Raw genomic sequence first — 17,497 nt, 5'->3', positions numbered from 1 at the left:
ATTATCACCAGATGCCACTGTCATGTTGCAGGGAGGGTAATAATTATTAGGAGAAAGCACTAAGACAGTATGACTATATAGCACTTGAAGGGATACAAGGACAGACTAAACACTGAGATAAAAGGAATGAAGAAACAGTCCAACCACTTACATAATCAGAAATTAAATGCTGACAGCAAGAATTAATGCCGTTGCTCTACCAATCAGTCTCGATGGATGTAGCTCAAGGGAGGGTTTAAATATCAGATTAAGTACAGTACCTGTATTAGTCAGGTACTTTCTGAGACCTTGTATATTATGAGTATCCTGGTATCCTTGTTGGTAAAGTAATAGCCTTGTATTTTACAGGTCTGAGTTCACTTTTCTAAATTTCCACGTAAATGAAAATATGTACTAAATATACATAGGGTTATATTTCCCAAAATTAAAATTAAATAGTTTAGCAAACTGAGCAAATTTATCTTTTAAAATACAAAACAAATTTTACAAGAAATATTTTTTTTTTACATAAATTCCAAGCCAAATGCCAAAAAAAACATAAAGCGAAGCATGTTAAAGACTGAACCCCTCAGACCACAGGTGTATACCAAAAGACATCTTCAGTACAGTATATATAAGCAGTCTTAAAACTGGAAACCCATTACAGCACTTATCAAGTGCTTGACAAAATTAAAATGGACTCAAGGCAAATAAGCTATTATTGTACCTACATTGGGGACATAATGCTACAAAATAGTACAAATTATTACAATAAGATTTTTGCACTACAAACCTTGGCATACCACTTCTGGGCATCTGGAATATCAGAGTGTGTCCCAACCTCTGTCAGGTCACGGACAATGTCAGGAAACAATGACATAAACTCCCTCTTCACATCTTGTGAAGCTGCATGGCCAGTTTTGGCTGGAGGCAAGTTAATCGACGTCACTGTAGAGAGCTGACACAACCTGTTTTACACATACAGTATATAATAATTAATCTAGATGTGCAAAAATAACAAAAATTGTTTGTCACTAATAATTTACAAATAGTGTTCTGTACATCAAATGTAGTGTGTGAATATGTGTGTGTGTTGTGTTGTGGACCTGGGCCAGGATTCATCAAGCATTTATGCAACCACTTACAAAACCAGTACATCTTTCCTTAATCATGAAGGCTTTGTTTACATTTCATCTGGCATGATATCCCAGTCCAGAAGGATCATTAAAGGATTGAAATGACTAGTGAAGTGCAGTTTAGATATTCCTAGTCATCAATGACATAACCTCTCCCACTCTACCATTAACTATAGGATTGCCACAAGATAGGATTTTAGGATCTCTTTTATTTCTTAGGTATGTACAACAATGACTTGCCAAATGTCTCTAATCTTCTTAAACCTATACTATTTGCTCACAATACTACCTTCACCTTTTCAAACCAAAATCAACACACTCTAAATAATATTGTAAATAACAATTTAAAAAAAATCTACTCATAGATGTCAACCAGCAAACTCATAGTAAATTCAGTACTCACATGCAGCACATAGCCAAAAACCCAGCGTCAGTGTAATGAAATGCCAATTTCTGGGGAAGCCCTGATGGCTCACTGAAACTACTATCACTGATAGTGTACCATCTACTAGGTCCCATCGGCAATGGAGTTGTATAGGCCTAATGGAGACCAGCGCCATAACTTGGCCTCTCATAGAGGTGCAGGGAGTGATGGCAGTTATTAATTTATTTACTTATTAATTTATTTATTTATGCCACCATCAGGGAAGGCATCCAGGAGTTTCAATGAGACAGAACAGACCACTGCTTGGCTTGAAAAGACATCACAGCCTCGAGAACTGAAAGAACTTTCCCAACAATTTCCCCCATCTCCTCCCCTTTTTTCTCCCCCATTTCACACATCTCCCTCCATCCCTCTTTTCTCTCCTCTTCCCACAATCCCTCCCTCTCTCTTCCTTTGTTCCCCATTTACCCCCCCTCCCTTTCTTTTCTCCCATTTCATCCCCCCCTTCCCTCCTCTTCCCCCGTTTCATCCTCCCTCTCCGACCATTTTACATCTTCAATACATACTATCTTCACCGAATATACTATCATCAACATAACAATCTTCACTACTCACAATCCACATCATTGTAATCATAATCACTATTTTCATCATTGTAACCTGAATGAATTCAGTTCATCATTTTCCAGTACAGTATACTGTGCCATGAAACTGCATCGTAAACTCTATGGAAAACACATCTATAATTTCATTTCAGACTGAATGAAAATTGCACTGGGAGTTAGGTTACAGGCTGATATTCTTATGCTGTAGTATTTAACTTAGGCCTACACTGACCAGCCTATGTCCATCCCATACCACAGAGCATTTCCCTACAAAATTGGGTGGGTGAGGTTAGCCATAAGCAACTGGCCTTCAAGTTTGAACAGACACTCTTTTACAGTATAGATATACTAGAGAGGGATACCCGGTATTGCCCGAGTCTGTCTCCTATCAGTCCATCTATCTATCCATTCATCTGTCTATTTATTTATCCATTCATCTATCCAACTATTTATCCATCTATTCTCCAGCTATCAATCCATCTATCTATCCATCCATCTATCTATCCATCTATATATCTATCTATTCATCTATCCATCCCTGTACCCATGCACCTATTCGTTTTTCTATCCATTTATCCCCTGTTGTCAATAATCTTTGTACCTATATACATCCGTCCATCCATCCATACATCTATTTACTGTCTGTTTCTGCCTGTCTTTGTCTCTCCCTCTGCATGTCTGTCTGTCAGTCTCATAAAAAAATTACTTGCCTAATGTGTGGGTGGTCGCCAATGAGAGGTGGTCATTAGTGTGAAATACTATATATAAAAAGGAAGTTACCCTTTACTTTGATAGAGGGCTGTGGCCTGAGAAAAAAAATAGGCAGTAGTGGGCACCTGACTAATCCTTGTAGGTACAACCTGCCTCTTACCATTTACTCACCTAATTGTATGTACATGACCTCCCAGTGGTGAAAATCCGATACATCCTGCCCTCTCCCATCAACAACAACAACAGCCCTCTCCCATCAACAACAACAACAGCCCTCTCCCATCAACAACAACAACAACCCTCTCCCATCACTTGAGAATGAACCTTGTAGGGTCGAAACGTTGTGTAAATTTATAATAAGTGTAATACATTCTACAGTCAATTTTTCTTTTAGTAAATCTTTAACAAATATGACATTTGGAGAAATCCTCTTCCAATTAAACCAATATGCAAGAGCACTAGTCAGAGAGATAAAAGACCTAAACAAGAAAATTGTTCTGGAAACAGTTTTAGTTCAAGTTCAAGTATGTTTATTGAGACAAGAAAATAATACATCTCAAAGGGATAGAGTAGCTTAGGCTATTTCTACTCCTCTCTACTTCAAGTCCCTCAAGGGGCGCACAAATTCAATGAGTACAAATACGCAAATCACAATACAAGAATCCCATTTAACATTGCAGGTTAAAAGGGAGCTGTAACACCCATGACCCTCCCCCCTTGCCACTAGAGTTCACACCCAAGGAAGCCTTCCCCAAGAGGTCAGCCCAGATGACCTCTGGATCATCTTGCATGTTGATTACAAATTCCTGGGCTAGTCTTAGTCAGCTAGTTTCAAGTATGTAATATTTCATAATACTCTTGTCAAACATTGTAATGGAATTAGACTCCTCAGATTCTTATGTGTAAACATCCATGGACCTCCCCCTTTTAGCCAGGTCAGAGGTCAGTCACACACGTAATTACTAATTCCCCTCCTTGAAGAAGTGTATGGTGAATGTCACACAAACTTAATGTAAAAATTCTTGAGTGTTTGTGCACGTGTGGCTCGACCTCTTGCATCTTTGGTGTAGGTAGCAACAGCAAATCTCCCCCTCCCCTTTTTCGGTGTATATATGGTCCTGTAGGAGAGTTAGCCAGAGAGAGAGTGCCGAACACCAGGTCCAGAGTGGGTCTGTGAAGAGTATCACACAGCCAGGGAGAGACAGAGTGAATCCACCGGATGGAGAGACAGAGGTCTTAAAGTAATGTGTGTGATCTTTGATACGTTTCCATGTCTGAATTACTTTAACAATTGCCATTAGTGCCAGTAGTGCCATCTTCATTATCTCAATCATAGCATTTCTTGGGCATCCTAAGATAATTCTCATGGCTTCATTTTGTACCTTCTCCAACTTCCCATCCTACTTTTACCAAAACAAGAAATAACAGGTGCAGGATAATCAATAAGGGATCTTACAGTACTCAAGTATATTATTCGTAGCACAGGGACTCCCACTCCCTTTCTACAGCATTCCAAGGCCTTCAGAGGTTGTAATCTCTTCCGACATTGACCCAACAGTCTGTTTATCTCAGCTTCCAAACTCTCATGGGTATATCCAACATATATGCCTAAATATTTATATATATTAACTCTATATTTTTACAGTTTATTTTCAATATAATGGGCCTCCGACTTCTACATTCAAACTTAGTTTTGTCTTCATTAACCACCAGTCCCATATGGTGACACAAGTTTCCGAAATTATCCAACACTGTTTGAACCTTTGAAATATCTTTGACCAGTTTTAGTTTAGTTCATTTATTATGCACCACATTCCCCATCTTTTGGGGGGTAGTGGAAAGGGTTACAGAGGCACAAATAGGCTCAGGGTTTAAACCCGACAAAACCAGCGCCCAAAACAACATTCGAATCTCCACCGCTGCCTGACATAGAAGACAACATACAGACCAGAAGCCGAAGCAAAGAAAAAACGGAAAACCTAGAGGTCCACACTAATCCCACCAGCTCCATAACTGGTATAGCCAGCCCCCCAGGCTGAAAACTATCATGAAGACCCCCATCCATCGCCAGATCTCTAGTATCAGCCACTGATACAGATAATGGCTCCAAAGAGCCTCCACTTACGGGCTCACCATAGCCCGTGCTACTGGAACTTATTGTTCTGAGTAGCGAATCTTAAACAACAACAACAAGCCGAACCACTGCGAAGCAGCAATATAGGAGACAGATTTCAGCGACCCAAGTCACAGCAAGGTGCTGAACGTAAGACAGGTGGTGGACACTTTCCCTTCTTTACGAGGATGGGGACCTAATTTTGCTAGCTTTTATTTATATTCTTGGTACCATGTCCGCCACCGTGAAGACCGTCACAAAAGTCAGAAGACTCCACCGTTCAAGAATACTGTAGTCTAAAAAAATTTAATTTTAGAATCTTCGAAAGGTAAAGTAGGCCTAATATAGGTAATCCAAGTCCTAATTAAGGACACACATTTGGTTATCCATTGTCGAAGACAGAGCCGTCTTGCCGCATGGCTCTCTTGCCTGGGGTCCCCACGAGCACAGGACATGTTCATTATGGAAGCAGAATGTTTAAATATTTAGGTCTTGTTGCAAGCACACTTATATAATACTCTCTACATCCTGGTGTAGGTCTAAATATTAAAGATATATCTTTCCAGGTGAATAACCCTTTCAACAGAAATGAAACGTAATGTTTTGAGTGGAGCACAGAAGAGGAAGAGAGCTGCGAGGAGGAGACAATAAGAAACTTCCAAAATTATCATGGTGGCTCAACGCATGTTGCATGACAGCCACTCATATCATTCCTTCAGATATAGCATCCACTTCTGCAATGTCAGCCACTAGTACTGTTCCTTCAGATATAGCATCCACATCTACATCCATTCCTGCTACCACTCATCCAGTTTCGGCAGACATGTCATCATTGTCTGTTGCTACTGGTGGTGACATTTTACAAGAGGAAATACTCAAGTCTGTAACAATTGCAAAAGGAGTTTGCACTCCAAGAGACAGATCCGGGGCTATGGAACATTAATGACACTAACACAATAGATAACTGGATTCGTAGTGGGCCCTCATCGTGTCAAGAATTATGATAGCAGCCTTTCAAACTCACGCAGTGTATAAAACAACTGAAGTAGAGAATATGAAGGTAAGGTATTTATCAATGTGTTCAAACGTGATCTGTGGAATGGCAAGTATGTAAAACGTGAATGGCTACTTTATTCACCACCCCATGGTCATTTGTACTGCTCTGTATGTCGCATATTGTCTAAGAAAGAATCTCCCTTTTCTACATTGGGGTTCAGTGACTGGAACACACGGGAGACATCTCCCGTCTACGAGGCTAACCATAGCCCGTGCTTCTTGCCCCGCTCCTGTGCCAGGTAAGTTACGGGCTCACCATAGCCCGTGCTACTTGGAACTTGTTCCGAGTAGCTGAATCTATAACAACAAAGTGAGTGGAAGCACAGCAATGTCATTGCAGAACATGAAAATGGGGAAGAGCCTCGAAAGAGCATGACAGATAAGGCATAAAGACATTGGAAGTGGAATATTGTCATAAAGTGTTGACACGTGTGGTTTCTGTAATTCGCTTGCTTGCCTCTAAAGGTTTGCCATTTCGTGGAGAAAATCAGATTATTGGGTCAGCAAAAAATGGCAACTATTTAGGTATACTAGAGCTGCTGAGTGAATTTGACCCTTTCTTCGAAGAAAATCTCAAAATGTATGGAAATCATGGAAAAGGGAATCCGTCATATTTATCTGCAAATATTTGTGAAGAATTTATTGAATTAATAGGACAACAGGTTCTTTTCACTATTCATGAATAAATAAAAAAGTCGAAGTATTATTCAATAAGTGTAGATTCCACTCAAGACATCTCACACACAGATCAACTGACATCTACTGTCCGATACAATAAAAAGGTTGTGAGCCTGTGGAGCGTTTCTTGATGTTCATCTCCATCTTTTCACATGTGGCAAAGGATCTAACAGACACTGTCGTGGATTCTCTTAATGAGAACAAAATATCATTAAAAAACTGCCGTGGTCAGTTATATGATAATGCCTCAAATATGTCTGGACGATATACTGGATTACAAGCACGGATTTATCAACTCAATGAGTTTGCCATCTATGTCCCCTGTGCTGGACTTAGCCTGAACTTGGTGGGAGTAAAAGCAGCAGTGTTTTGTCTACAGACTCAAATTCTTTGACTGTGTTCAGCATCTGTATTAACTTTTCGCTGGTTCTACTCATCGCTGGAATATCTTGACATCATCTTTAGGAAAAGATTTTGTAGTCAAGCGTCTGACACACAATAGTCAGCACATTTTGATGTTCATGCTCTGTATGGGGAAAAGTAAAACATGCACTGGATTCTCTATCAGCTGACAATGAACAGCAAGTAAATACAAGGCGAGAGGCAGAAAGATTGAGCAAAAAAAAAAAAAAAAAATGGAAAACCTGGAAACAATCTTTCTCACAGTTCTTTGGAATGACATGCTAGAAACAATGAACAAAACAAACAAGGTCCAGCAATCAAAGGATGTGAATATCCTTCTTGCCACGACTCTTCTTGAGTCTATGAAAACCTATCTTCAGGAAACTAGAGACAAATTTAGTGAATATGATTTCAAAGCCAGGAGTATGTGTCCAGATACAGATTACAGTGATGGGAAAAACCGGGAACGAAAACGAAGTGGGCGTCTTAGTAGACATGACGGATCAGCAAAAGAGGTACTTCTCATTAAACTGAAAAATTCTAGGTGGAAACTTTCCTCCCTGTTCTGGACACTAATCTTGAGGATACTAATAATCTGGACACTAATAATTTGGACACTAATAATCTGGACACACTAGTAATCTGGACACTAATCTAATCCTGTTCTGGACACTAATCTTTCCTCCCTGTTCTGAACACTAATCTTTCCTCCCTGTTCTGGACACTAATCTTTCCTCCCTGTTCTGGACACTAATCTTTCCTCCCTGTTCTGGACACTAATCTTTCCTCCCTGTTCTGGACACTAATCTGAACTGACGAAACGTGCAGAGGCTTATTCACAGGTTGCACATTGTTTTCTTTCTTCAGTGAATTTAAAACCATTGCTTCTGATGCAATAAAGAAAACGTGTGAACATCTGGCTAATATGTATCACAAAATATGTATCCTGACTTATGATGACCTTTTAAATGAACGTGCGCATCTCAAGCACTACATGACTCTTGATGAAAATTGTGAGACTCTCCCTACACTGTACAGAAAAATAATTTCGAATAATTTGAAATCCGTATTCCAGAATGTTGAAATTGCACTCGAGAGTGTTCGTGTGCATGATGGTGACCAATTCTACAGGAGAACGTTCTTTTTCAAGACTGAAACTTATAATAAATCTGCTTCGTAGCACAATGGGGCAGCATCGTGTGAACTGGCAGTCACTCATGTGCACGGAAAATGACATCCTGAAGACTATTGACTTAAAGCCAATAATAAAGCAATTACCAATTCTCTGAAAAAATAAATGCAGCAAATACTTGTCATAATAGGAAGTTTGTAGTAATTTCATACTGTGCCATCTAATCCGTGTGGCTTATTGAGTATTATAGTGTTTTTCAAGCCTTGTGTATTGTTCAAATGTTTATCATGTTGCGCGTTTTTAATGTTTTAACGCCAGTTTTGTTGGAATGCTAATAAAATAAATAAGTTTAATATTATCGACATTTACTTTTTATTCTTGTGAGTGATTGTCGTAGGGGCCCCAGCACACTGGTTTGCCCAGGGGGCCCATAATGCTGTTAGGACGACCCTGGTCGGAAGCAGAAAGCCTGGTCACCCTAGGGCTAGGCCAACTACTAACCTTCCCCCCAGATGAAACCCACAAAAGTTGCTTATCTCCCAGGTACCTATATACTGCTAGGTGATCAAAAGTGAAAGGAAATGCGCCCAACAGTCTCTGCCCTGCCGGGAATCGAACCAGTACCTTTCGGTTGCAAATCGACTACGCTAACTATTAACTTAGACGCACTGTTACAAACCCAATAAGATTTCAACTTACGTTCAACAGAGCAGAAGTTGTTGTTAAACACATGGGGCAAAATCTTACTAAAACGAACATACGAGTCATAAATACTCATACTCCCTCCTAAGTGAACAGAAACAAGAAACAAGTAATATCTAGTGGGCCAGCCAGAGGCTTAGGGCCCGCGCAGGAATATCCCTGCAAAAAAAAAAATGACTTAAGAGGATCCTAACCATTGAGCTATATTGTGCTTAATTAGACTGCTTATAGAAGGCCCAAGGATTTTAGTAACTTTTTTACCCAGCTGTGGTTCAGTGGTTAGTATACAAGGCTGTGATCTCCCCAGACTTGTTCGAATCCTACAAGTACTCTAAATAATAAATATACATACATTTTCTCACTACATTATAGATATTTTCAAATATTTCATCGACTACATCGCCAAAATCATAGACGATTATCGTACCTTTGACTTTTATATATTGCTCATACACAGTGGCTTTGCAAGAATGTAACGCTCAAACAACAATGTTATGTTCTCTCACAACCCAATGTAACTTCATGTATATAATAAATAAACAAATAAATAATGGAACAGAGTTCTTAACCCCACTATATAGTGGTACATCTAACGTCTCTACTGCTGCCCATAGAAAGGATTCAACGTCGATAATAAACTTACAAGTTATGTGAGATCTAGAGGTGGTTCTGGATAGAAAACTGTGACCTGAGGACCATATCAAAAAATTAAAGAGTGCACACCCTCGAAGATTTCAATCGCGCCACGCTGGTGTAGTCACTCATTGTTGTGAGTAAACAATAGGTCCTGTGAATAGTATGTGGGAAGGCAGAGGGAGGAGGTGCATGTAAGGCGGGGCCAGAGAGCTAAGTTGGGTAGTGATTTCCCATCACTGATACACGTGACTGTCTTTTGTTCAACCTCTATCCTGACCACCCCACCCAACGCTGTTCTGGAGAATACTTTATATATATATATATATATATATATATATATATATATATATATATATATATATATATATATATATATATATATATATAACAAACCTAGAAGGGGTACCACCTCTGGTGCAAGTGTAGGGACCCATAGCCTCGGAGAAGAAAATAAAGAGTACTCAGAGAAGACCTTGTGGATCCTCACTGAACACTTTGATATTTTCTTCTCCTACCACCCCTATTCTTTAGGTATGTGTGTATATTTATCTAACTTTATTTGAAAATGTCATTACACAAAAAAAGTTACAATATTGATTACATGCAGGGTACAAGGCTGCTTGTCACAAGTTGAAAAGCTCCTCCAGCTCCTCAGATGGCGGGCAGGAACCATCGATGCAGTGAGCATTTCCTCTCTGGATTGCCACACTAAGGCGTTGAAAAAGAAAACTAGCAGCTCTAGGGTCTCTAGTTGTTTCGATTAGCTTAGACCCCAACTCCTTCAAAAAGCTAGCAGCACTTTTACCCCAGGCACCAAGTGTCTCTGAGGCAATGGGGACAAAATTGTAGTGGTGCTCAAGGTCTCTGTATTTACGTGACTTGGCCGCTTCCCGGTGATTGGCAGCTCCTCCTGCTTGTGTAGCACTGAAGTCACCATAGGTATTGGCTAAAGTTGAAACGCAAGTGTAGTCCCACACCAACTGTCTACCATTCTTCCAGGGGTTCACCGTGATTCCGTCTGGGCGACCGACAGGCTCATCAGAGTTGCTGGACATTAGGTAACGGGGCTCTCTATCTGCTGGACAACCGGCTGTGGTAAGGCTTCTCTTAATAATGTCATTGACCTCGCCGTGTCTTGCATGCCATCCTCCTGTCCTTTGGCAGAGAAGGCCATGCCGTCCGTATCTGTCGGCCTCTGCCTCGCCGCAAATATACCTGTATTCGGTGTGGATTGGGGCAGCGAGGCGGAGAGCCACGGCAATTTGGAGGGCCTGCGGTGAGAGACGGGTGCCGGTTGCTGACATTGGGGGTTGCTAATAGGAAATCACCTGTATATATAAATAAATATATATATATAAGTGTTTATATATATATATATATATATATATATATATATATATATATATATATATATATATATATACTCTCATTGGGTTTATGAGAGTACATAGCATTGAAGTTTCTACATTCTTGTAAAGCCACTAACACGCATAGCGTTTCGGGCAGAAACGCTACGCTCAAGAATACACCGTGATTACACTTCAAAATTGACTAATGTGCGTTCATTTGCCGTCGTGGTATATAATAATATACAAATCAAAGAAATAATGTATAAATATTTATTAATTTATTTGCAAGTATCTAATAGTGCATTCATCTTAACTTATTTGTCAACTGAAAATGGCAGTTTCCTATATTATATCAAACATAGCTCAGGTTTCTTGTGTAACAGAGAAGTCCCTCTTAATTATATACCTGTATCGTTGACTACCATGATAGTCAAAACACTAGCAAAAATAATTATAACCAAATGGGTGTTCTGATCCTGTGTAACACATCTAAGTTTCTTCAATAAGAGCCACAGAGATTTTATAAGCAAGAAATGGTTTGATTGGCCGCATTTATCTGAACCTGGAAAGGCTTTTGACAGAGTCCCACATAATTATAGATTGTTCTGGAAATTGGAACATACCGGAGGGGTGACAGAAAGACTTCTGACATGGATTAAAACAAATTATAACGGGTCGAAAAATGAGGGCAATGTATCAGGCTGGCGAAATGTTACTAGTGGAGTACCACAGGGGTTGAGTTCTAGCATCAGTAATGTTCATTGTCTATATGAACGCTCTACAGAAGGAATACAGAATATTATGAACATGTTTGCTGGTAATGCCAAGCTACTAGGGAAGATTAACTTAAGACGATTGTCATGCCCTTTAAGATAATCTGGACAAAATAAGTGTATGGAGTAACACTTCGCAGGTTGAATTTAAATGTGAACAAATGCCACATTATGGAATGCGGAATAAGAAAAAATAGGTCACACAAAACTTACAAATTATGTGAGCTCTAGAGGTGGTTCTGGATAGAAAACTGTGACCTGAGGACCACATCAAAAAATATTGTGCGAGGAGCCTATGCTACGCTTTCTAACTTCAAGATCACGTTTAAAAATATGGATGATGAAATATTAAATAAATTATTAACAATCTTCGTGAGACCAAAAATGGAATATGCAGCGATTGAATGGTGCCCATATCTCAAGAAGCACATAAATAAACTGTAAACGGTGTAGACATGCAACTAAATGGCTTCCGGAATTGAAAAAAACAAGAGCAATGAAGAGAGGTTAAAGGTGTTAAATATACTAAAGCTAGAATATAGAAGAAAAAGAGGTGATATGATCACCACATACAAAATAGTAACACGAATCGACAAAATTGTCAACAAATAATTCTTGAAACCTGCAACTTCAAGGACATGAGGTCATACAGTACAACTGAGGAAACAAAGCTGCCGAAAAGCCTAATAAATTTCACTTTCGCAAACAGATTGGTTGACGGTTGAAACAAGTCAGAAGACGGTGGAGGCTAAAACCGTCAGTAGTTTCAGTGACAAAAAGTGCTGGGAAGACGGGACACCACGAGCATTAGTTGGTCATTAAACATGACCAACAATTTCCGAGATGCTAATCAACCACTCAAGAAAACTCTTCAGCATTGAAAATTATCCATGTCTGTCAGAGCACGTTGGGTCTCTAATCTTCCAATTATCAACATCTAATTTAGTGCACTGATATTTTTAGTCTCAAAGATAAGGTCACCCTCAAATGAACTTGGAGCAACAACGAACATAATCAGAAAAACAATGTAAGAATGATATTGCTATATTTATTCAGACCTCATGGACCAACTATGTATAAAGTTATCAGACAGTGAGATAAACTGTTGTCTTACGGTAACCAAATCCGTGCTCACTAAATATCAATGAAGGAAGTTTAGCCTATTGAAATACACACACATCCTACAGTATATGTGTCTGGTAAGTGTGGCAAACTAGTACTGGACACTGGATTAAGCTTGAGGTGTGAGAGAAGGTCAGGCTACGCAATGACTAAAATGAAAACAAAGACTGTACGCGGTGCAAAGGATATACGCACCACTGAATCTACCTGCTCTCCGCGTACCTCTTAAGCTCTTCCGCCAACCAGCACGTGTTTCCCCCTTGTGCCGGCTGCATTAGCCTAGCAAGTGTTAAAACCAAATATCAAAGTTGCCCGTATTTACTTGAAAGTTTTAACAATAAAATATTCTTAGATACATCCTCAAGCCTTAGAAATAGTTTTAAGAATTAACTTGCCAAGAAGCTAGTCATTTTCCCTAGCTCGGCAGACATATTTGATCCAACCAACACCCAAATTTCAAAGTTAAGAAACTCTTGGTGTGTGTCCGTATGTGGCCTTCAGCACGTGGTGGCCGTGGTGTTGCCGACACTCTCATCGTTCACATTCCTTCCCTCGCCTTACACTTAAAATATAGTGTCGCATTTTCAAAGTGTCCCCGGGCGCAGGAACTTAAGGAAATTTACTTTTAAATTGGCCTAATCAATAAGGATTGAAGAGAATGACACCATCATCAAACAGCCTTATACCTATTTAATGTTACTTTATAATGTTAATTTACATTTAGGCCTAACTAAAACTATAAATCTAAGTAGTCAGTAGGCCTATTCACATAAAACGTAAATATCTAATTCAAGTGGCTACAAAATCGGCTTCGGGTTTCTTAAGCTCTCGAAGTAATAGTGCTTCTAAATTGGGTTAACTACAGTATACAAAATAAAAGTGTCAAGAAGATATAAATGAGTAAAACTGCTGTTCGAAATGAACTGATGTGCTGCTGGTATATTTTACTATCTTGGCCTAATTCTAGAACAAATTAAAAAGCTAAAAATTTTAGCTTTCTTGACCACGAAGAAAAACGGACAGATAATACTATAACCAAATTTAGTGTCAAATGTAATGTTGGCAAAGCTCTGAGCCTCGGAGAAAGGCATCCGTGCCTGTTGGTCTAGATTACAATGACCAAGTCATTGGTGATGCCTTGCGAGCATGACTGAGGCAGGGCTGGTCTTCCATGAAACATACGCACAATACAGCACGCTCACCACACCCATCTCACTCACTCGCCTTCCATTCAAACACTTATTTTATCATTTGTATTTTTGTATTTTTTTTTTTACTTTCGTAGAAACATTCAACAATGATGTGTCAATATGACGCGTTTGGTTTACAACAGGGAGAGTGGTCCAAATTAGTGAAGCATCTAATAGTGTGCCAAGAACACATGTCATTGCCACCCCCCTCTCCCCCCCCCAACACCACATCACCCTCACCCCAACCCGTCCTCTCATCCACAGACTTGACGACCTCTGTTAAGATTCATTTAACTATAAATCACGTTAACAAATGCGTAGGTAAAATACAGAAAGGCAAGATATATACAGACAAAAATCAAAACGTACTTAAGAGGTGTTAAAATGTAACAAATGCTAAAAAGAATGCAACAAAACGCACCTAGGCATCTACGTAATCAGAAAAACGTTTTCCAGTAGAAGTAATGTGTAAATACGTGCCTCGCATGAACCTAATTAATGCACAGCTTCTTATTTTTGTTTGTAACTTTATTTGAAAATTATATTTCATAAGATATGTTGTCATACACTGGAAACATACATAACATAATATTTGAACTTATATTTTGGGTACTCCCAAGCAAACGCCCTAGACCACTACACCCGATATGCTAAAAGCATTGCAACCTGGGATTCAACTGAATCCTTTAGGGTTCCTGAGGCTTACACTGAAGCCAACCTAGGGTTTCACACAATGCCCCCCCCCCCATGTATTCTGCCTTGTAGTCTAGGAATTCTCCCTAGTTCAGGGTGTTTACTTAGAAGTACCCAGAGCATAGGTTTGAATACTCCTCATGGCTCCTCCTGATTTTCTCATTGATACATCACGTTATTGTAATTTTTTGGTGCATATGAAGAGAAGGGTTGGAGGTAGAATTCCTAGACTACAAGCCATAGACCTCACACAATGGGGGAGCATTGTGTGAACCCCTAGTTTGGCTTCAGTGTAAGCCTCAGGAACATTCAGAAGATTCAGTTGAATCCCCGGTTGCTATACGTTTAGCATATCGTAGTGTAGTGGTCTAGGGCGTTTGCTTGGGAGCATCCAAAGCACAGGTTCGAATCCTTCTCACGGCTCCTACTGATTTTCTCAATGACGTAATAGAAATAGAGATCACAATGTCCTACATGTCTGTATCAGAATTTAGCAGGAACTTTTCAGAATTACGACATAAGCTCCTTTGTTAGGCATAATATACCTGCACGTGTGACCATTTAGAATTAAACGATCTCTGATTGAAGGGAAAAAAGATAAGGGGCCAGATTTACGAAAGCACCTACGCAAGCACTTACGAACGTGTACATCTTTTCTCAATCTTTGGCGGCTTTGTTTACAATTATTAAACACTTAATGAGCTCCGAAGCACCAGGAGGCTGTTTATAACAATAACAACAGTTGAATGGGAAGTTTTCATGTTTGTAAACTGTTTAATAAATGTAACCAAAGCCGTCAAAGATTGAGGAAAGATGTACACGTTCGTAAGTGCTTGCGTAAGTGCTTTCGTGAATCTAGCCCAAGGAAGGGGCACTGCTGCTTCAAGAGAGCACACACACGTGTGCTCTCACAGTCACCCACTAACACAATGCTCTATTATATACGTGTCCGTATGTATATAGACAGAGACATAAATTATATGTCTAAACATAATTATATCGTTGGAAGGGTCGGCAAAACTAGGCTATATATATATATATATATATATATATATATATAAAACAAACGTGGAAGGTCTTCTGGCGATAATCACTCCGTGGTCAGCTACAAGTTAGAGCAAAATCAACACTCGGGTACCTAACATAAAGGCCGTTTTTTCCTTTATAGTTAATTTGATCTTAATTTGGTTGTAAGTGGCATATTAGTTACATTTGTCCAGTTTTGGACTGGATTGAAGTTTTATGTCAATATCGTCAATACAAAATATTTTTTTTATTAAGCCGAGTTACAACACTAACTTTATTATGTTGTAACTATACCGAGTTACAACACTAACTTTATTATGTTGTAACTATACCGAGTTACAACACTAACTTTATTATGTTGTAACTAAGCCGAGTTACAACACTAACTTCATTATGTTGTAACTATGCCGAGTTACAACACTAACTTCATTATGTTGTAACTATGCCGAGTTACAACACTAACTTCATTATGTTGTAACTAAGCCGAGTTACAACACTAACTTTATTATGTTGTAACTATGCCGAGTTACAACACTAACTTCATTATGTTGTAACTAAGCCGAGTTACAACACTAACTTTATTATGTTGTAACTAAGCCGAGTTACAACACTAACTTTATTATGTTGTAACTAAGCCGAGTTACAACACTAACTTTATTATGTTGTAACTATGCCGAGTTACAACACTAACTTCATTATGTTGTAACTAAGCCGAGTTACAACACTAACTTTATTATGTTGTAACTATGCCGAGTTACAACACTAACTTTATTATGTTGTAACTAAGCCGAGTTACAACACTAACTTTATTATGTTGTAACTATGCCGAGTTACAACACTAACTTCATTATGTTGTAACTAAGCCGAGTTACAACACTAACTTTATTATGTTGTAACTATGCCGAGTTACAACACTAACTTTATTATGTTGTAACTAAGCCGAGTTACAACACTAACTTTATTATGTTGTAACTATGCCGAGTTACAACACTAACTTTATTATGTTGTAACTAAGCCGAGTTACAACACTAACTTTATTATGTTGTAACTATACCGAGTTACAACACTAACCGATCGTTGATTTTTACAGTAAACAGTCTGTTTTCTGCTTTTTACGCTATGTTTGGTTACGTTAAGGTAATTAGTTATTCAGTAATATTTCTAGGTAAACAAAGGCATCAGGTGTAAGTAAAATGTCCATATATCTCGCCTCGCCCGGGAATTAAACCTGAAACCTTTCAGCTGTGCGCCAACTGTAGTAACCTCTATGCTATCAAAATACAAAGTAATAACTCCAGGGATTATAAGTACAGGCTAATACAGTGAGTACAGGCTAATACAGTGAGTACAGGCTAATACAATGAGTACAGGCTAATACAGTGAGTACAGGCTAATACAATGAGAACAGGCTAGAATACGTTTTTTTCTGTAATGAAGAGCGGTGGTGGAAGATTGTGGTGGGTGTTATTTATCATCCCATCCTTCATTGACTGCAGGAAGGTCAAGGAAGGAATAAGATCAATGCAACGAAACACACCAGAGGATACTGGAAAAGGCCACGCTGGCAAGGACAGCCAGAGCAAAGACCTAGTACATGTACTAAGGATTTTACCACAGGGAAACAGACTGAACAACAAAGGATCCTCACGCTGGGAGGTGAAACACGGGGAGCAAGATTTGTGGACACTACACACAAACTCTTCCTATGGCAGCATCAAGAAGCCAACAAGAGAAAAAGTGATCTACCAGCTACCCAAGACCTGGTGTTTACCTAAAATGAAGATGTAGAGAACTTAAAATATAAGGTAA

At 39.1% G+C, this 17,497-nt stretch overlaps 1 protein-coding gene across 3 annotated transcripts in view; it reads right to left on the bottom strand.

Annotated features, from left to right (window-relative positions):
- The window catches only part of Fpps (Farnesyl pyrophosphate synthase), a 104,647-nt gene that overhangs the window by 64,826 nt on the left and 22,324 nt on the right, over positions 1 to 17,497 (bottom strand). For all 3 annotated transcript variants that reach the window (XM_069310369.1, XM_069310371.1, XM_069310370.1), the window contains exon 3: positions 773 to 947. In XM_069310369.1, coding sequence (XP_069166470.1) covers positions 773 to 947 — 175 coding nt within the window. The remainder of the gene's footprint in view (positions 1 to 772; positions 948 to 17,497) is intronic.

Source organism: Procambarus clarkii, chromosome 67 (assembly GCF_040958095.1).
Source record: "Procambarus clarkii isolate CNS0578487 chromosome 67, FALCON_Pclarkii_2.0, whole genome shotgun sequence".
Taxonomy (NCBI): Eukaryota; Metazoa; Arthropoda; class Malacostraca; order Decapoda; family Cambaridae; genus Procambarus; species Procambarus clarkii.
The sequence above is the reverse complement of the archived record's forward strand: the minus strand, read 5'-3'. Positions and strand labels throughout refer to the sequence as shown.